General features: G+C 37.2%; 1 protein-coding gene across 1 annotated transcript in view; it reads left to right on the top strand.

The window, feature by feature from the left end:
* Positions 1 to 22,946, top strand: part of glipr2 (GLI pathogenesis-related 2) — a 35,081-nt gene that overhangs the window by 5,608 nt on the left and 6,527 nt on the right. The window contains exons 6-10 of the mRNA XM_067575390.1: positions 10,754 to 10,960; positions 11,180 to 11,206; positions 11,395 to 11,619; positions 12,035 to 12,112; positions 12,506 to 12,649. Coding sequence (XP_067431491.1) covers positions 10,754 to 10,960; positions 11,180 to 11,206; positions 11,395 to 11,619; positions 12,035 to 12,112; positions 12,506 to 12,649 — 681 coding nt within the window. The remainder of the gene's footprint in view (positions 1 to 10,753; positions 10,961 to 11,179; positions 11,207 to 11,394; positions 11,620 to 12,034; positions 12,113 to 12,505; positions 12,650 to 22,946) is intronic.

The following is a 22,946-nucleotide window of genomic DNA, read 5'->3' as shown; positions in this document are numbered from 1 at the left end:
ATAGCTTCTCAGAAAAATGGCTTTCATTTAGCAGTTAGCTCCACCTCACTGACATCATTGTCATAAATCCAGACATGGAGGAAACCTGATTGCTTTGAACTTCCTGTATGGTTGATTCTTCCACACTGCAGTTATTTGTAGCTGAATAAAGCCAGAGTTTTTACAATGTGCACAGTATATAGATAGTTGTTAGTTATTGGATTTTGGATGCATGATCATTTCATCTGCACACACAGTGAAGATTTTATTTCAGTGACATTGGTAAGATATAATAAGCTGTATACATGTGTAAAGGTAGTAAATATACTGTAAGTACTGTAATATTTTACTACAATGAGTCAATATTTGAGAAATGAAGCAACATCTACTGTTGCATTGTGTTTAAATTTGTTTTTTTATTAAATTTAAGTCATTTTAAATATATAGCACATTTCATTAGGCCTTATACTGAAAGTGCTGTGCATTAAAATGAACACAGCAACAAGTAACATGTACAGAAGAATATAAGTAATAAAATACCAGTAAATGCAACAATAACAAAAGAAAAGAAGGGAGATACAATAGAAAAATATGTGAAAAACCAACCAAAACCCTCCAAGATACTGACAAACCCCACAGAATATTTTTTTCAGTTTTTCATAACCAGCTTCAGATATGAATGCTCTCATTTTTGATGGAAAGTTGCCATAGTTCTGTTTCTGATTTGACTTTCAGAGTCACATCCACATCAGTGATTCCAGGCTTCCTGACTAGATCGCTGTATTTCAGAGACAGACTCAAAGTGTGAATACATTCTGCCTCTGATTTTCTTTCTAATTGAGACCACATTTCCCATAAACCCTGTTGCTTCCTGATCCCTCCCCTTTGCTGGCATTTGAAAGTGTTTGGGGGAAGTGGTTTCTCAGTCAGCCTCCAGCTGCCAGGATCTCTGCAATGCAGCTCTGTGATCATTAGCGGCTGACTGTCTTTTTGCTGATCACATTTTGGTGATGGATATGATGTGATTTATAGATGCTAACATGCTACATGCAGCAAATTTAAGCTCATCCCTAAAACACTGTTAAATACAGTCAGTGAGAACCAGAGATGTAGACACAACAGTAGATTCTGAACTAGTCCCCCGCCCCCCACCCCTGGTGCAACGCCCCAACATCATGACACTGGTGTATTTCCTGCAGTTAGGTCCACTTTTTGGCATCTATCTATCTAACCAGCCACCTGACCCACTGTCACAAGGAGAGCGGAGCAGGTGGACCCAAATGCAAAAGACAGCAGGCAGATGGGATCAAACGCAGAATATTTATTGAAAAAGTCAACAGAAGTTGAGACACAGGAACAAAGCAGACTAAGCAGAACAGATCAAACTGTACTTCAATACAAACTGATAAGATAACAAATCAGACAACAAGGAACAGGTGGCAAGACACAACGGCAGGTTGGAAGAAGACACAGGAAGCAGGGCAGGGCAAACGAACATGATCAAGGGCAGGTGTGAAGGTGACTGTAGTACAAAGTATTTTATGTTTCCAGTGATTGTTGCTAAAACCAAGCAGCTTATAAACATAAGAATGCAAACCGAGAAGACGTTTACAAAGAAAAGAAATGCAAGCAAAGAGGCTTGGGAGTAATTTTAGTATTATAATATTGTTTTTTTTCATGGGCTCAAGTCTGCCACCTCACTGCCCACATTGGGGGGGTGTTGAAGTCTACCTATATGTTATAAGTCTACCTATGTTTTAAAGTGGTGTCATTTTTTATATGTATACATAATTGGTTTGGACAGGAACTTCTATAAGTTGTTCAATTGATTTACAATGGAAAATTGATACATTTAAAAAAAAAAAAAAGTTTAACAGAGACAAGGATGTTCACAACCTCCAGTTGTTATATCCCAATTAGCAGAATGAGCTAACTATACTTATGACTACAGACTTATAACGGAAAAGGTAAACACATTTATTGTTTCAGTGGAAAAACATTCATTACTGTTAGTACAAAAAGAAGAAAGGCATTTTTGATGATAAAAGAGTAAAAGAAAAAAAAAAAAAAAGAATGACTTGGCCGTCTGGAAGATCTCCTCCTCTCATCTTGCAACAGCTGGTGGATGATGGCAGCCGTTGCTGCTCCCGACCATTGACTGTAGATAAAGAATTATTATGTAGTATATAAATATTTTTATACAGTCAATGATCCCGACAGATGCTGATCAGAAACCATGGTGATGAAAAGTTATGACAGTTGTTGTTTCCGCTGGAGAGAGTGAAGTTCGTCCCGTATTTATACCCTACACATCAAAGAAGAGAACTTCATTCAGCTGTGAGTGTGACTACAAACAGAGTGCACTTGGTGATGAACCACGACCATAACTGTGTCTGCAGTTTCACCTCTGACAAAGTACATCTACCATCACAGTAAAATCATAGAATACACAGTTCAACACCCATACTGTACATACAGGGGCACAGGGTCAGCAGTGGCACCATACCTAAAGAAGTCATAAAAGCTATGAACTAACTAGTCCAAATTTCTCATTTACTGTCACAGAAAGTTTACTAAGCCACATTGAGCTTTGTTTTGGCCACTTGTATTTCAGTCAGTATAAAATTACAGTTCAGCTTGCTCTACAACATCACAAGTCTTGTGCCCTGCATGTGGGAATATGTCTTTTATTTTCTTCAGAGTTGTTTTTCTTGGAAGGGTCTCCATTCCAAGAAAAACAACTCTGTCTCTTTAGAATCAGTTTGTTTTCACTATTGTTCTGCAGCTTTATCTCAAAATCACACTTAACTCTCTGCACTTCATAGAGAAATAAGATTAAAAAAATAAACACGTCTCTCTCTTCTTGCACCTGACTTCTTATGCTGGTTAACTTACCTGCAGGTGTGTCTCCTGTGGAGGAAAAAATATCATTAGAAATGATTACTATATTATTGTATTAATACTTTGATAATCATTAATCCAGTGTAGAAGTATACTCAACAGATCAATTTTGCCTTTAAAAGAACATGATACACTCTTGACATTATCAATGAGCTTTTATATGCTGTAACCACATGTTCTGTTTTAAGTAAGATGTCTTTGTCGAGATGTCTCGCACCTTGTTTGTGTAGATGAAATAAGTGTCTGTTAGGAGCATAGACTGTAAAAATTATGGACATAGTCACCATGACGTCACCCACTGGTTTGTGGACTGCCATTTTGAAGCCTCGAGTTTAGCGATTTGACCGTCGCCATCTTGGGTTTGACCATCACCATCTTTGATTTTTGGAGCCAGAAGTGACCATATTTGGACGAGAGGGTGGAGTTTACCCTAGAGCTAGCTGCTAACTTGGTTAGCACAGAGCATTTACAGTCTATGGTTAACTGTGATAATGCTAATGCCAATTTTCACTTTTGAAAAACAGGCCTAAAACCATTACAACAAAATGTACTTACTGGAAAAACTGAACATCCGACTCCTTAGAGGGTCTTTTATCACAACCAAACACTGAACAAGACTTTTTTACAATTAACCTTCATGAACTGAAAACACTGTGAAACAGCAGCAGCTATGCCTATACTCTGTGAATCTGGGGTTATGCATTGGTTACATTATGTAATCAACATTGTTGCCATGGTAGCGACTTCTCAATTAAAAGTTAACCACATCTTAAAGCACACACTGCTTTATCTCTATTTTACTTTAAATGTGGCCATAATTTACAAAATGAACATCATGATGTATTGAAGAAGACTTGAAACTAGCGATTGAACCATAAACTCATTGGCAAAGTGTTTACTGGGGTAATAAATTAAGTGAGAAGCAGGGTCATTTTCTCATAGACTTCCATACGATCAGACATCTGGCCATTAGAGAGAATGCAGGTTTAAGGCACTTCCGAATTGGCTTCACTTTTAAAACCAGGCACTACCATGGATGTATTATAAGAGCTGGATACCGAACCGAAAATGGTGCCCGTTCAGCTCAATAAGAATTGCTCGGCTGGCGCCAAAAAAAGTTTCTAGCTTCCGGTTTTGCTTCTGCATTGTACAGCAAAAGACTGCTGTGTCCCTGGTATTTAGTTGCCTTTCTCACCTAACTAGACAAGTTGATATTTCAGCTGCAATGACATTACTATCTGTTTTCATATCTAGAGGTTCCCTGCACGTTCATACTTACGTGGAAGGCACACAAAGATCGGACCACTTGAGTACGTGTCTTTCCTCCACTAATGTGGAGGAATGTAATCTGTTAACTGACAGAAATCTTGTCCAAACAACAGTGAGTACTGAAAAACAACTGGAACCTGACTATACCAGTTTCATATAGATATTTCTCCCTCTCAGGCAGTTACTGTATCACAGAGATAGCCCTGTGCAAAAATTGAATTTATCCAGATCAGCAGTTACTCTTGTAAAAAAACACTTCTGGTACTTTTATTTGCAGTGGATCCACAGTACTGCCACATTTTGATACATACGATATTTTGCATATAGATAAATATTGGTAAAATATTGGTTTCATTTTATACTGTTCATAATTTATGAGTTTGATTCTAGGGTCCATATGTGACGGACTTCACCATATTTTGTGGTCTGCTGCGGTCACACTATGATCAAACCTTTTTGATAGATAGCATTTTTTTGCTCAACCTCTTTGGTTGTCATCCAACTCAAGGATTCACAAACAGAAATATCTGTTTGTTTGAGGGTTGGGACTGAAATTAGAAACATATGGGTTCAGTGACAAGTCTCAGTTTCCTCTGCGGAAGTTTGAACAAAGCCTAATTGGCACACGACTAGAAAAGACATTTTTTACAGAATGAGGCAAAAGTATTTTTTGGATTCTCTGTGGGGGTGGTGACGACTGGTTGGACACATTTGTTCTCACATGGTGACAGCAGGTGGTCCGCTGGATGGAAACAGATTTTAAGTCTGTATCAGTTGTAAACATAGTGATTATGAAGTTTGATTATGTACAGAAGAATATAGAACCTTTGCTGAAAATCTTTTGAAATGTTCAATAAAAAAATGGGCTTGTTTTTACTGTGGTTCTATGATCACCCTTTTAAACTTCATTTTGTGTTTTCCTGTTAGTCACATAACCCGATGTCAATAAAAATGCATCCATCATTCCATGATGTATATCAGCCCTTGACCTCCCACAACAACAGTGTCCCTGCTGCACAGTAGAGATTTCGATAGTAGTCTCCATTCACTCTCACACAAACAATCAAGAACAGAAAGACGAGACAAACAGAATTAACACCAACGTCTTAGAAGCAAAGTTAGAAGGTGCTAACACACAGATCTTACAGACCAGATGTTTGTCTGCTATTCAGGTTCATCTTTAAATGTTAATTCCAAACCTATTACAATTCATCACTGTGATTGTGAAGCAACAACAAATATATCGCCTGCAAGATTTAGAGACACCTGGTCCTGTTACTGAATAGGTCACATTCATCTTTTTGAATTCTGTTTTAATCCCAGCACGGTCACATGATCCAGCACCAGATGGGCTGGGGGTTTGTCGGGTTATAGTTTGAATTAAACACATTTTATGTTAGAATATGCTTTATATAAACATAATATTTACAGAAATATTTAAGATGCTAGAACTAGATTTTGAAAAAGGTCCCTTCTGCAAGACAGGGCTTCAAAAACAGGTAGAAACCTGGGTGACATGGTAAAGAATGGCCCATTTCAGTTTATATTGTTCTTTATCACATGTTACCAAATAATTGCAATTAATAAAATGACTACAAAGTTGTTGCTGCCTAGTTGGTAATCATTGGTATTCATTATCATCAAGTTCCCTCCATATTCATTTAATTTCATTCTCACTTAGTGTTTGGTCATGAAGGTACTTGCACAAGGTTCAAGTCACACTAAACTTTTTAGGCCCCTTCACTTTCAAATGGACATCCCATTAGTTTTGTCCACTGTACTGTTTTAATGAGTCTCAAAATTTGAACCATCACCCTCTGACTGGAGTAGTGTAACTCTCTGCTATCAGGCCTCAAAAAATTCTACAGCTAATTCAAAACTGAGCAAATAGAATGAAGAAACAGGTTCCCTGGTGACAAAATCTTACTGACTACTTTCACAGCCCTGAGGGATCTTGTAAATGTTGTATGTTACACAACACACTTACACAATACTCCCTCACATCCTCAAATGCTTCTCTAGACACAAAGATGACTCTGAGTCTGACTTTTAAGTTAAAGCTCCTAGACTTTGGAATGACCTGCCTGAGTAGATTTAGGCAGCAAACTTTGTTCATTAAGTCGTGTTTGTTATGGTTTTATAAGGTGGACCCAAATGAAGACTCAGAGGAAGATGGAGATGATTAAAAGCTTTTATTGCCAGGATGTGGGGAATGGAGGTGGAAGGAGCAGTGGAGAAGCTGGCCAGGGCAGAGGCAGGGGCAGCCTTTATCATTAGGCAAGGTTTCAACTGTCTGGGGCTCCCAACTAAAGGGGCCTCAAACAGCTATAGATTTATTATGATGTTTAGATATGACAAATACTGAATTATGTAACTATTCTAACTCATTGTACCCCAAAATAACTTACAAAAGGCCCCCAAAGCATTTCATAAACTGTATACTTCTACTTCAGAGGAAAACATTGTACCACCACATTTACCTGACAGATAAATGTTACTAGTTATGTTCAAATATAACAAATAATATATGATGCATTATTATTGATTAATCTATCCAGCATTAACCTGAATTAAGAAGTCCACCTTGAATGCAAGTACATTTAAGTACATTGTGCGGATAATGCCTCTCTTTCACTCTTCACTTTTAAGTGAAAATTTGAATGCAGGACTTTTACAATATTTTTACCATGCAGTATTAATAGTTTTACTTTACTAACTTACTTACTGAAAGGTTTTGGTAGTTCTTCTACCATTGCCAATACAAACATTCCCATTTAGAGAGAGGGGACCCCCAAATCACTAAATCCGCCCCTGGGCAGAGGGCTGGAGGATGATGATGAATGAGGGGGAAATGGCGTGGGTTGGCTGCTGGTGGCAGGTGGTAATGGGTTGGACAGCAGGTATGCAAGTAGGCAGGGTTGTAATCCAGGAGCACTAGAACAAGAGACAGCAATTAATTAAAGTCCAACACCTTGTAACCTTGCCTGAAACGTGTACTATCAGTGTGCCTGAAACAACAATCTGGCGATGAATGGGCAAAGAGGCGGAGTAGATGGGCCTTTTCCAAAGTAGCCCCTACACCCTCTCCCGACCCACCTCCACTCCATTTACACGTTAATGTGGAGGGTCCACCATATTAAGTGCCAGCCCAAACCAACGTGCAACACCTATTGTGTTCGTCATGGGAGACGCTCCGTACAAATGTTAAGTTCCATGCGACCACCCATACAAACATTTACTCATAAACTGCTCAGACTTACATAGACATTTAATATTGCCACGCAGATGTTAAAAAATGAAAGGTTATATTGCATTTAAGATAAAATATACCGTTCTCTGGTCTAGAAAACAGTAGACATGCTCATTTAATGGCAAAGTATTGTATATTTACAGGGATTGTTGCTAAAACCGCGCAGCTTCAACATAAGAATGCAAAACGAGAAGACATTTACAAAGAAAAGAAATGCAAACCAAGAGGCTTATATATATATATATGCTCAACAGCCCAATTGTTTTGGACAGGAATTTCTATAAGTTGTTTAGATTGTTATCCTTCATATCTCCAGACAAGGATGTTCACAACCTCTGGTTGTTATATCCCAATTAGTGGAATGAGCTAACTATACTTATGACTACAGACTTATAAAGGAAAAGGTAAACACATTCATTAATGTTTGTACACAAATGTAATTACCACAGATGCATTCTATTAATGCACAATAGGCTTTCAATAATACTTGCAGTGTTACTGTGCATTGTATTGCCATTTGCTTGTGAAATTTGACAAATGACAATATAACGCAGGATATTTGATGCACTTGTACAAAAGGATCACTATGCAAGGAGTGTACTGATGTGGTCTATACCTAAGAAATGCATTTTGTGTTTTTGATAATAAAAACACTAAAAAAAAATGTCTTTGCCTTCTGGAAGATGTCCTCTCATCTTGCAACAGCTGGATGATGATGGCAGCAGTTGCCACCCCAACCATTGACAGTAGATAAAGATTAATTTTAAGTACATAAATATTTATCTACAGTCAACGATCCCGACATATGCTGATCGGAAACTATGGTGAAAAAAAGTTATGGCAGTTGCTGTTTCTCTTGGAATGGAGACTGTACCCGATACACAGTGGTGGAAGAAGTACTCATCCTCCCAGATCTGGAGGATGGGATGCACCCACGACAGGCAGAGCAGTGCTGTTACCACCTCAAGTACATCAGGGCAATAGCTAGAGTGATGTTTCTCTCCATGCCGCAAATAATCTCTTATCAAGGAAAAAAATTATCATTTTAGCAAGATGACATCTCTTTGGCATCCCATCTCACTTCAGAGAACAGCTATCTGATAGAAACTCACATTGGCCAAACAGGATGTTTCATTTTTGTGGTTTGCATTTCTGTGGGAAAATTAAAGTGTGTGGATTGATGAATATTAAATGGCATGTGAACCCAGAATGGCTAATTTGCACCAAGTTCAATGTCAAATGTAAATTAGAGAGCTAATGCTCCATTTGATGAATGACAGCAAACAACAAATTGTAATCTGCCTTGTCAATTAAGTCAGAAAAGTATTATATAAGTACAGTCAATTTAAGATTTAGAGCTTTACAGACTTGTAGTAATGGCTACAGGGCATGAATTATGAATGATAGACATTAAAGTGGAAAGAGCTTTAATAAACACAAACATGTTGTCAAATTACTGACAGTGAGAGCAGTATTGCGCAATGCCACACACACCACCGGTGGTTCAGACCAATCAGCGTCCTATGAGGATTCTTAGGAATCCAACTGCCTCACAAGATAAGATGGTGATAGACAGTGATAGAGAGCCCAATCACCTGCCAAGTATTTTTTGAAAGTGCCTGCCCTTTTCCAAACAGTTTCCAAGGATGACCTCTCAGACGGTTCTGTGTAACAAATCATCTGGTGCGTCAGGTTAAGCCCGAACAATGAACGGCCTGAATAACATCACCATCTACTGCATGAAAGGGCCACGAGGGGATGGTGGGGCCGTGTTGGTGAGATGATGAAATGTGATGAAGGGTGGCCGGTTTCAATAAGACATCCATGAGTTTTAAGCTCCAAAGAATAAAAAGAAACCAACACACTGCACATGGGTTTATAATAATATGAAATAGAGATGTACTGCAGTTACATTTTATCCTCTATGTCAACAGTAGAATTACATAATGCCTTGCAAATCCAAAAAAGACTAAATGTACTTCATTCTCAAGGTTTGATGTTCGTACTTGATCAACGGAAATCTTTGTTTCAACCAAAACTTGAGTGAGAACTGACTTTGTTTGTTTGTTGTTGATAATTTTAATATTTGTTCATTTTTAGTGTGTTTGTGTGTCTGTAAAATGGACGCTTTGTGTGACTGAATTCTTTTTGTAATGTTGTATACACTCACTGTACACTTTATTAGGAGCATGTGCAATCTAATGCAATCCAATACAACAGCAAGCTTAATACCTCAATAATAAACATAAAGTAGAATTATCACCTTTCTGACAATGACCAAAGTTTCATAAAAGTAGAATTTACAGCAGAGCTGTTGTATTGGATTGCATTAGATAGCACAGGTGTTCCTAATAAAGTCTTCAGTGAGTGTATACAGTATGTCTGTTGTTTTTCAGTCTCTTTTGTAAAGGAGATCTCAATCTTAATGAGACTTATCAAATATATAAACATAACTACATCATTTCCCAGCAATGTGCACTTGCATATTTGATTTGCCAATGCAGTGTATTGTCGGATGAAGTAAGTGGTGCTGGTCAACTCTGAATTCTTTTCTTTTCTTATTTTATTTTATTATATTCCATAGCGATCTGTGTCAGAGCCCTATTGTGCTAATCCAGAGGTTGCAAATAAATGAACGATGAAGCTCCATTTCCTGATGCAGTGTTACTTCTATTAAAGGGAAGTGTTCCTCACTTGGTGTCAAAACTCCCCTGTAACACAAAACCACAATTATATAACAACTTTACATTTTGTGAGCAAGCTACACCAATGATGTTCTAAACATTCAGAGTGAGAGTTCATTGTAGAGTTGTGGGGTGTGCAACTCATCCTGGTACTATGATTAGTGCAATATTCGTTGGATTTGTGGTAAACATAAGCATGCATTAAGGGCCTTGGAGTGGTTTTGTATAGCCAGCTAATGAGAGTCATGTGCTTTTGTCTGTGTTAAATTCAGGCCTCAGTTTGTTAAAGCCACAACCTCTTTTACAATATCTCAACATGCCTTCACTCCTATGTCGTCTATTTACGTGTTTTCTTTGGCAAAAGATGTATACAGCTATGTAATTGCCTTATTAATCAGTTAAAAGTCACTTAGAGGGTGGTGACCAAGACTGAGCAATACACAATACACCTGGTTATTATCTATGGATTAACACAGTCACAAGCAAATCTTAAATACCAAGAAACCAGAAATACACCTACTAATTATCACCTGCTTGAGTACCTTTCCACTGTCTAAAAACAATATTTTTTATGCACATTCTTTGCTAATGTCTCTGGGCTTTCTGGGGAATCTGTGATAAGAGAGACAAATATGACAAAAAGAATGAACCTGCATTTGCAGAATGTGAGAATATCCTGCAAACAACACTGTGCACTCTGTGAGTTATCTCAAAAAGGATAAGTGGCCAGGTGAAATAATTACAGGCAAGGGCTGGCTGTCTGTCTCCTCCTATATGAAAATGAGGAGGGAGTTAGAGGTCCAACTCATGCATATAAATACAGGCTCCAAGACAGCTAGAGGAACTGTATCTTTGCAGACCTCAGGAAAACACTCAGGTAAGTGCTATCAGATTACTGTAGTAACAGGAAGGTATTTGTGTTTACTGCTGGTAGATGGGCCCTCCACATGATGAAATGACTCCTTTCTCACCACTAGACTCTGTCTTGGCACCTGGCTGATACTTTGACAATTTTTGACTTTTTTGATACTAGATAAAAATCTGTTGGATTGTGTTTTTGTTGATTCTTCTCAACTGTATTCTTACTTCATTTCAGCCTTCATCACCACAAACACAATGGCAGGTTAGTGCACTGTTTATCACACTATAAGAACATAAAGGTATCATCATTATGGTGATTTGTATTATCATATGGCATGATTCATCCTGTCTATATCCACTATCTTTGAATATGCCAGCCTCAGTAATTGCACAGCATATTTCCTCTAAGCACTAAAAGCTCATCCATTGATAATGTCTTTTTTTCTACAGATGCAAGCTTTAAGCAGGAGTTCCTGGAAACCCACAACGCCTACAGGGCAAAGCACGGTGCGCAGCCGTTGACCTATAATAGTGAGCTGAACGCTGCAGCTCAGAAGTGGGCTGATCACCTGCTTCAAATCGGCTCCATGAAACACAGCAAGACGGAGGACAGCGAGATGAAGGACGGAGAGAACATCTCTCAAATGTCGAGCTCTGCACCCCTTAAACTGACAGGTGGATGATACACACAACCTGACTCTTTTGCATCCTTTCATCAATTCATTCTTTTATTAAACCTCTGCCTAATCACATTCATTCCAAGTTGATTGCTGGTTGATTCATTTGTTCACCTGCTAGCCTTTCAAAATCACAGCGCTTTTTAAAGTGAGACTGTTGCAAGAATAATATAGAATAAATATTCTCCTGTTAAAAATGAAAAGTTGAATTACTAAGCAATAAAACACACACCTTCGAATGTCAGCAAACTGGGGGGGTTTGCAGCTACAGCCTAACTTGTTCTGCTATAACCAGTAGCTTATGGTGGCAGCTCTGTTTAAGCTGTAGAAATCAAACTCCCAAGCATCACTTCAAATGTGCATTTTGTGTTCATAATTTGCTATTATGCTTTTTTCTCTCTTTCATGTTTCAGGAAAAGAAGCTGTTGAGTCATGGTACAATGAGATCAAGGATTACAACTGGAGCAGGCCTGGATACAGTGGCAGTACTGGTAAAAACCCACCTGATGAGTTTCATATTCATGCCATAAATAGAGATTAAAATATGTAAATGAGTAAAAATGTATCACTTCATATTTATCACTTTAAGAATAAGACATGAGAAAAAGAAAGTTAAGGTACAAATGTGTTGCTCTGCAGTAATTTGTTGGGGACAGATTGATCAAAATCAAAGGTTTATGGTATTAACCTTAATTTTATGAATTACAAAAGTAGCTATACAACATTATGATGGCGTGTTTTCCAACAGATGTAAAACATAGGTACAACTCCAAAATGCCTTTGCATTTAAAGCAGAATTAGTAGAAAATGAGTCTTCATTTGCAAGTTAGAATCACAGCAGCACACTCTGACAACACTGCACTGCACTGTGTTTCTTCCTGCAGGTCATTTTACTCAGGTGGTGTGGAAAGAAAGCACTGAACTGGGTGTGGGCCTGGCCACTGATGGCAAAAAAGTCTTTGTGGTTGGGCAGTACCGGCCAGCTGGTAACATGAGGGGATGCTTTGAGAAAAACGTCCTCCCACAAGGTAACATATTACCACAATTTTACATATTTTACTGTCTGTACAGCAGAATAAATGCATGTTTCCAAAGGGAAACTATAAATGTATAAAATAAATGTATAGTTTAAAGAATACTTTCGTCAAATTAAGTACAATTTTAAATGCAGAGATGCAAAGATGTCTTTTTTATATTATTGTTATGGTTCACTTGAAGTTTTTGTACTGTTCACTGATACTAACCAGTATGAACTAACCAGCTTTGTATACATCTAAATTCATCCTCTGGGTTGCATACAGTGACTTTTCTCTCATGCAGTCTCTTTTCAGTCAGCTGACATATTGTTTTATTTTATTAATTGTATTTTATTTTTATCTGGTGCAGGTTTAAGAATATTCACATTTTTCCCGTGCTTCTCATGCTTTTAGCTGTAACATCTCACCTGTATTCACTGAAATTTTTCCAGCATAAAGGTTGTGCAATGTACAGCTGGAAGAGAGGCTGGTGGAGCAGACAACACCTCCAATGAGACAGCTGGAGTGAGCCCAAGAAAAATCTGCACGCTGCTGTAGAAGACCTGGACCATTCCTGCAACCATCAGACCCACATTACTAAATATTCCATGCTGTAAATAAGTTTTTTTTAAAAAGAACATCAAATAAAATACATTCTGTTTCTTAATTGTCCTGATTCCAAATGATTTTAACTGAACTAAGGTGCAACATAAAGTTTGTACATCAATGTGGCATTGGTGTTTCTGTTTCTAAATATTTGAGAAAATCTCAAATTATGCACTACATTTTGTTTATATTTATGCACTAAAGTCCGTAAATTCTGTTGAAAAATATAGTAGTTAAAGTTTATGAGCAATCGGTGTTGAGTTACGTTAACATTCACATTTTAATAGATCTACAGACAGATTAAAGGAAAGACCTGAAAACCCAAACTTTACTCATGCATGTATGTCCATTTTATTCTTGTACTCCACTACAATTCAGATGAAGTATTTTACTTTTTACTCCACTACATTCATCTGATAACTTAAATTGCTAGTTACTTTTCAGTTTCAGATGAATAATACAAATGTGATCAACAAATAAATTGAGTTATTATTGTAGTTTAAGATAAAATTGATCCCCAGGAGGAAATTCACAGTAATTGAAATTAGCCCCACCTTTATAAGGTGCAATATTAAAGTGATGTACATATTCATGCATGAATAATTATAATCCAATAAAATAAAAATCATTATTCTGAAATGGGCCATTCTGTATAATGAGTAGTTTTATTTGTGGTACTTTAAGTATATTTTGATGTTAATACTTTTGTACTTTTACTCAAGTCAAAATTTAAGTGCACAACTTGTAATATTGCTTTTTTACTGAGATCTGATGTCTTCCAACACAGTCACCAGGGCCAGTATACAACAGTGCATGTATACAGTCACCAAAAGTTAAAAATTAGGTCCTAAACCTGTCAAAATTCTAATATCTTTGTTCTTATTCTTAGAATTAACAGCAGTTAGTTTACAGTAACCAGCAGGGGCAGCAAATACACACTCTCCATATTTTCCATATTTTTTCAATGTATGATGATCAATTAAATGTTTACATGTTAGTGTGATTCCTCTTGATGTTCACAGTAACCGCATTTAAATGTACCCTAAAAAGTGCAATAATTACTATATAAACTGCTGAGCTGTGAAATACAAGAATTCAGCTGAGTTTGAAATACAAAGAATAATAAAACATAAAAATTACAAATTAAACAGGTAAATATATAAACTTCTCAGTATAAACTTTTCATGGTTTTCAGGTCAACCCCTGAGTTCTTAAACATACATCTGATTGACATCTGTCTTTAAATGGTTACTATATCCTCCTTTAATCTTGTATGAATAATATCTCGTATAGCATACACTGATAATGTCAGCATAACTGTTGGGGAAATATCTTTCACAAGCTTCTTGCATGTTTCAGTATATTGAAGCATATGTTGGATACAATGAATAATGGGTAGTGTTAATATACGCATACGCATGAAGCTGTGATGCAGCTCTGATAACCTTTGGAGGCTTGCTATTGTCTGATTCAGAGGGAGGTGTTGTGGGTAGACATAATTGTAGTCCTTATTTAGCAGCACTTAATCAGCACTTAAAATCAACTTTGATCAGAATTAGTTTGGGTTTGGCACTGTGAGATTTTTTGACTCATAAATCAAAGATTAAGACAATTCTTATAACACCATTTCCTTGAAGTTTTATTCATACCAGCCAAAGGTCTGTTTTTACCTAAATTTACATTCTGACTCAAATTTCTTTTGATTTAAAGCATTCTTCTTCAGACTACAAAATATTATTCATGAAGAATAATACATCATCTGCAACCAAATGTAGAATTTAGAATACATCTGTTTAATCTTAATATTTGCAGCTGCTGCTTTCTTGTGAGCTGTTATCCTATCTCACACATTTGCTGGGTTGTTACATCAATTTTTCATTCCTCAGGGGCTGCAAACAACAAGAATGAAGCTGGCACTGCTTTTCCTTATAATTACATTCCATTCACCTTCATCATCTGCACTTGACAACATGGTACAAAATACTCCTCATTATAAGTTTGTTCTGATACTTACTCTATACCAGCAGCAGAATTTCCTGTGAAAATGGATAATTTAATACTTCATGTACTGTAAACCATGTAATGTGCTGCAGCATCTACATTACCATATTTCAGTGATATACTGTGTGTGTCCACATTAGCTGTCCATGTGAAAATAATTCCAAAAAGTACCGCCAGGTGGCAGCATAACACAACAGAATGTGCCTCCTCTACACTGTGCATTTCAAAACACAGAGCCTGCACAAAAACTGGCTATCTATGTGTTTGCACAGATTCACTAAACAATTTTTATTCAGTGCTAATTTACCTTTGATGTCTATAGTCTTGCAAGATTTGAAACTGCCTAATTAAAAAGTGGAAATAACATGAATTGCATAACTTGTATGGAGTAAAGTATGGTGCATAGTAAGGGACTACATTTCCCATCAATCTTTTTTTTTCTTAACGTCACATGAAGATGATCCAAGCAGGTGTACAGTGTGGAGTGACCCAGAAGCTACTTCATTTGCATAAATTTAGTATTCAAAACCATGAAATACAATGTAATACACAAAGTAAAGGAAACCAGACGATACACTTTTTCAGAATATGCTTGATTTCACATTATAAGAACAAATTTGTAAGCTCTGACATATTACGTACATGCTCATAGTGCATACATGTAATGAAACTGTAGCCCATCATCACTGGAGATGCTGTGCTGGTAATCACACAGGGCAGTGTAGTGAGTCAGCAATATGCAAAGCTCCCATGTATCAAAATTATACAGATAAGAATGAATGTATTCTGTGTCTGCCTGGTTTGCCTAATGTTCACTGTCAGGGTATGAGGAACAGGGGGCATGCTGGGAAAACCTACCCATCACCAAAAGGTCACAGGTTTGATTACAGCAACAGACACATGTTCTGGTAGGATTTAACTGAGGATCATCTCTAGGTATGATCATGCATTGAGAGGACGTTATTCAACCTTGTCATTGGATGATCATGTCTGGCTATGATCATCAGTCATCATATTTGCGTGGCCCTTTATTTACTCTGTGTTTGGCTGGTGTACATAGAGCTCCCTCTAGTGGATAGCTTCTCAGAAAAATGGCTTTCATTTCGCAGTTAGCTCCACCTCACTGACATCATTGTCATAAATCCAGACATGGAGGAAACCTGATTGCTTCGTACTTCCTGTATGGTTGATTCTTCCACACTGCAGTTATTTGTAGCTGAATAAAGCCAGAGTTTTTACAATGTGCACAGTATATAGATAGTTGTTAGGTATTGGATTTTGGATGCATGATCATTTCATCTGCACACACAGTGAAGATTTTATTTCAGTGACATTGGTAAGATATAATAAGCTGTATACATGCGTAAAGGTAGTAAATATACTGTAAGTACTGTAATATTTTACTACAATGAGTCAATATTTGAGAAATGAAGCAACATCTACTGTTGCATTGTGTTTAAATTTGGTTTATTTATTAAATTTAAGTCATTTTAAATATATAGCACATTTCATTAGGCCTTATACTGAATGTGCTGTGCATTAAAATGAACACAGCAACAAGTAACATGTACAGAAGAATATAAGTAATAAAATACCAGTAAATGCAACAATAACAAAAGAAAAGAAGGGAGATACAATAGAAAAATATGTGAAAAACCAACCAACCCCTCCCAAGATACTGACAAACCCCACAGAATATTCTTTTCAGTTTTTCATAACCAGCTTCAGATATGAATACTCTCATTTTTGATGGAAAGTTGCCATAGTTCTGTGATCATTAGAGGCGGACAGTCTTTTTGCTGATCACATTTTGGTGCTGGATATGATGTGATTTATATATGCTAACATGCTACATGCAGCAAATTTAAGCTCATCCCTAAAACAGTGTTAAATACAGTCAGTGAGAGCCAGAGATGTAGACACAACAGTAGATGCTTAACTAGCAACGCCCCAACATCATGACACTGGTGTATTTCCTGCAGTTAGGTCCACTTTTTGGCATCTATCTATCTATCTAACCAGCCACCCGACCCACTGTCACAAGGAGAGCGGAGCAGGTGGACCCAAATGCAAAAGACAGCAGGCAGATGGGATCAAACGCAGAATATTTATTGAAAAAGTCAACAGAAGTTGAGACACAGGAACAAAGCAGACTAAGCAGAACAAATCAAACTGTACTTAAATACAAACTGATAAGATAACTAATCAGACAACAAAGAACAGGTGGCAAGACACAATGGCAGGTTGGGAAGAAGACTCAGGAAGCAGGGCAGGGCAAACAAACATGATCAAGGGCAGGTGTGAAGGTGACTGTAGTGCAAAGTATTTTATATTTCCAGGGATTGTTGCTAAAACCAAGCAGCTTATAAACATAAGAATGCAAACCGAGAAGACGTTTACAAAGAAAAGAAATGCAAGCAAAGAGGCTTGGGAGTAATTTTAGTATTATAATATTGTTTTTTTTCATGGGCTCAAGTCTGCCACCTCACTGCCCACATTGGGGGGGTGTTGAAGTCTACCTATATGTTGTAAGTCTACCTATGTTTTAAAGTGGTGTCATTTTTTATATGTATACATAATTGGTTTGGACAGGAACTTCTATAAGTTGTTTAATTGATTCACAATGGAAAATTGATACATTTAAAAAAAAAAAAAAAGTTTGACAGAGACAAGGATGTTCACAACCTCCAGTTGTTATATCCCAATTAGTGGAATGAGCTAACTACTTATGACTACCGACTTATAAAGGAAAAGGTAAACACATTTATTGTTTCAGTGGAAAAACATTCATTACTGTTAGTACAAAAAGAAGAAAGGCATTGTTGATGATAAAAACATTAAAAAAAAAAAAAAAAGAATGACTTGGTTGTCTGGAAGATCTCCTCCTCTCATCTTGCAACAGCTGGTGGATGATGGCAGCCGTTGCTGCTCCCGACCATTGACTGTAGATAAAGAATTATTATGTAGTATATAAATATTTTTATACAGTCAATGATCCCGACAGATGCTGATCAGAAACCATGGTGATGAAAAGTTATGACAGTTGTTGTTTCCGCTGGAGAGAGTGAAGTTCGTCCCGTATTTATACCCTACACATCAAAGAAGAGAACTTCATTCAGCTGTGAGTGTGACTACAAACAAAGTGCACTTGGTGATGAACCACAACCATAACTGTGTCTGCAGTTTCACCTCTGACAAAGTACATCTACCATCACAGTAAAATCATAGAATACACAGTTCAACACCCATACTGTACATAGAGGGGCACAGGGTCAGCAGTGGCACCACACCTAAAGAAGTCATAAAAGCTATGAACTAACTAGTCTAAATTTCTCATTTACTGTCACAGAAAGTTTACTAAGCCACATTGAGCTTTGTTTTGGCCACTTGTATTTCAGTCAGTATAAAATTACAGTTCAGCTTGCTCTACAACATCACAAGTCTTGTGCCCTGCATGTGGGAATATGTCTTTTATTTTCTTCAGAGTTGTTTTTCTTGGAAGGGTCTCCATTCCAAGAAAAACAACTCTGTCTCTTTAGAATCAGTTTGCTTTCACTATTGTTCTGCAGCTTTATCTCAAAATCACACTTAACTCTCTGCACTTCATAGAGAAATAAGATTTAAAAAATAAACACGTCTCTCTCTTCTTGCACCTGACTTCTTATGCTGGTTCACTTACCTGCAGGTGTGTCTCCTGTGGAGGAAAAAATGACATTAGAAATGATTACTATATTATTGTATTAATACTTTGATAATCATTAATCCAGTGTAGAAGTATATTCAACAGATCAATTTTGCCTTTAAAAGAACATGATACACTCTTGACATTATCAATGAGCTTTTATATGCTGTAACCACATTGTTCTGTTTTAAGTAAGATGTCTTTGTCGAGATGTCTCGCACCTTGTTTGTGTAGATGAAATAAGTGTCTGTTAGGAGCGTAGACTGTAAAAATTATGGACGTAGTCACTATGACATCACCCACTGGTTTGTGGACTGCCATTTTGAAGCCTCGAGTTTAGCGATTTGACCGTCGCCATCTTGGGTTTGACCATCACCATCTTTGATTTTTGGAGCCAGAAGTGACCATATTTGGACGAGAGGGTGGAGTTGACCCTAGAGCTAGCTGCTAACTTGGTTAGCACAAAGCATTTACAGTCTATGGTTAACTGTGATAATGCTAATGCCAATTTTCACTTTTGAAAAACAGGCCTAAAACCATTACAACAAAATGTACTTACTGGAAAAACTGAACATCCGACTCCTTAGAGGGTCTTTTATCACAACCAAACACTGAACAAGACTTTTTTAGGCGACCAAAATGTTACAATTAACCTTCATGAACTGAAAACACTGTGAAATAGCAGCAGGCTATGCCTATACTCTGTGAATCTGGGGTTATGCATTGGTTACGTTATGTAATCAACATTTTCACCATTTTCACCATGGTAGCGACTTCTCAATCAAAAGTTATCCACATCCAAAAGCATACACTGCTTTATCTCTATTTTACTTTAAATGTGGCCATAATTTACAAAATGAACATCATGATGTATTGAAGAAGACTTGAAACTAGCGATTGAACCATAAACTCATTGGCAAAGTGTTTACTGGGGTAATAAATTAAGTGAGAAGCAGGGTCATTTTCTCATAGACTTCCATATGATCAGACATCTGGCCATTAGAGAGAATGCAGGTTTAAGGCACTTCCGAATTGGCTTCACTTTTAAAACCAGGCACTACCATGGATGTATTATAAGAGCTGGATACCGAACCGAAAATGGTGCCCGTTCAGCTCAATAATAATTGCTCGGCTGGCACCAAAAAAAGTTTCTAGCTTCCGATTTTGCTTCCGCATTGTACAGCAAAAGAATACTGTGTCCCTGGTATTTAGATGCCTTTCTCACTTAATTAGACAAGTTGATATTTCAGCTGCAATGACATTACTATCTGTTTTCATATCTAGAGGTTCCCTGCACGTTCATACTTACGTGGAAGGCACACAAAGATCGGACCGCTTGAGTACATGTCTTTCCTCCACTAATGTAGAGGAATGTAATCTGTTAACTGACAGAAACCTTGTCCAAATAACAGTGAGTACTGAAAAACAACTGGAACCTGACTATACCAGTTTCATATAGATATTTCTCCCTCTCAGGCAGTTACTGTATCACAGAGATAGCCCTGTGCAAAAATTGAATTTATCCAGATCAGCAGTTACTCTTGTAAAAAAACACTTCTGGTACTTTTCTTTGCAGTGGATCCACAGTACTGCCACATTTTGATACATACGATATTTTGCATATAGATAAATATTGGTAAAATATTGGTTTCATTTTATACTGTTCATAATTTATGAGTTTGATTCTAGGGTCCATATGTGACGGACTTCACCATATTTTGTGGTCTGCTGCGGTCACACTATGATCAAACCTTTTTCATAGATAGTATTTTTTTGCTCAACCTCTTTGGCAAAAACTAGTCATTCAACTCAAGGATTCACAAACAGAAATATCTGTTTGTTTGAGGGCTGGGACTGTAATTAGAAACATATGGGTTCAGTGACAAGTCTCAGTTTCCTCTGCGGAAGTTTTAACAAAGCCTAATTGGCACACGACTAGAAAAGACATTTTTTACAGAATGAGGCAAAAGTATTTTTTGGATTCTCTGTGGGGGTGGTGACGACTGGTTGGACACATTTGTTCTCACATGGTGACAGTGGGTGGTCCGCTGGATGGAAACAGATTTTAAGTCTGTATCAGTTGTAAACATAGTGATTATGAAGTTTGATTATGTACAGAAGAATATAGAACCTTTGCTGAAAATCTTTTGAAATGTTCAATAAAAAAATGGGCTTGTTTTTACTGTGGTTCTATGATCACCCTTTTAAACTTCATTTTGTGTTTTCCTGTTAGTCACAAAACCCGATGTCAATAAAAATGCATCCATCATTCCATGATGTATATCAGCCCTTGACCTCCCACAACAACAGTGTCCCTGCTGCACAGTAGAGATTTCGACAGTAGTCTCCATTCACTCTCACACAAACAATCAAGAACAGAAAGACGAGACAAACAGAATTAACACCAACATCTTAGAAGCAAAGTTAAAAGGTGCTAACACACAGATCTTACAGACCAGATGTTCTTCTGCTATTCAGGTTCATCTTTAAATGTTAATTCCAAACCTATTACAATTCATCACTGTTATTTTGAAGCAACAACAAATATATCGCCTGCAAGATTTAGAGACACCTGGTCCTGTTACTGAATAGGTCACATTCATCTTTTTGAATTCTGTTTTAATCCCAGCACAGTCACATGATCCAGCACCAGATGGGCTGGGGGTTAGTCGGGTTATAGTTTGAATTAAACACATTTTATGTTAGAATATGCTTTATATAAACATAATGTTTACAGATTTATTTAAGATGCTAGAACTAGATTTTGAAAAAGGTCCATTCTGCAAGACAGGGCTTCAAAAATAGGTAGAAACCTGGGTGACATGGTAAAGAATGGCCCATTTCAGTTTATATTGTTCTTTATCACATGTTACCAAAAAAATTGCAATTAATAAAATGACTACAAAGTTGTTGCTGCCTAGTTGGTAATCATTGGTATTCATTATCATCAAGTTCCCTCCATATTCATTTAATTTCATTCTCACTTAGTGTTTGATCATGAAGGTACTTGCACAAGGTTCAAGTCACACTAAACTTTTTAGGCCCCTTCACTTTCAAATGGACATCCCATTAGTTTTGTCCACTGTACTGTTTTAATGAGTCTCAAAATTTGAACCATCACCCTCTGACTGGAGTAGTGTAACTCTCTGCTATCAGGCCTCAAAAAATTCTACAGCTAATTCAAAACTGAGCAAATAGAATGAAGAAACAGGTTCCCTGGTGACAAAATCTTACTGACTACTTTCACAGCCCTGAGGGATCTTGTAAATGTTGTATGTTACACAACACACTTACACAATACTCCCTCACATCCTCAAATGCTTCTCTAGACACAAAGATGACTCTGAGTCTGACTTTTAAGTTAAAGCTCCTAGACTTTGGAATGACCTGCCTGAGTAGATTTAGGCAGCAAACTTTGTTCATTAAGTCGTGTTTGTTATGGTTTTATAAGGTGGACCCAAATGAAGACTCAGAGGAAGATGGAGATGATTAAAAGCTTTTATTGCCAGGATGTGGGGAATGGAGGTGGAAGGAGCAGTGGAGAAGCTGGCCAGGGCAGAGGCAGGGGCAGCCTTTATCATTAGGCAAGGTTTCAACTGTCTGGGGCTCCCAACTAAAGGGGCCTCAAACAGCTATAGATTTATTATGATGTTTAGATATGACAAATACTGAATTATGTAACTATTCTAACTCATTGTACCCCAAAATAACTTACAAAAGGCCCCCAAAGCATTTCATAAACTGTATACTTCTACTTCAGAGGAAAACATTGTACCACCACATTTACCTGACAGATAAATGTTACTAGTTATGTTCAAATATAACAAATAATATATGATGCATTATTATTGATTAATCTATCCAGCATTATATTAGAATTAAGAAGTCCACCTTGAATGCAAGTACAATGCCTCTCTTTCACTCTTCACTTTTAAGTGAAAATTTGAATGCAGGACTTTTACAATATTTTTACCATGCAGTATTAATAGTTTTACTTTACTAAGTTACTTACTGAAAAGT

The sequence above is a fragment of the Thunnus thynnus genome, chromosome 2 (assembly GCF_963924715.1).
Source record: "Thunnus thynnus chromosome 2, fThuThy2.1, whole genome shotgun sequence".
Taxonomy (NCBI): Eukaryota; Metazoa; Chordata; class Actinopteri; order Scombriformes; family Scombridae; genus Thunnus; species Thunnus thynnus.
Note: the sequence above shows the minus strand (reverse complement) of the source record. Positions and strands in the feature narration are given on the sequence as shown.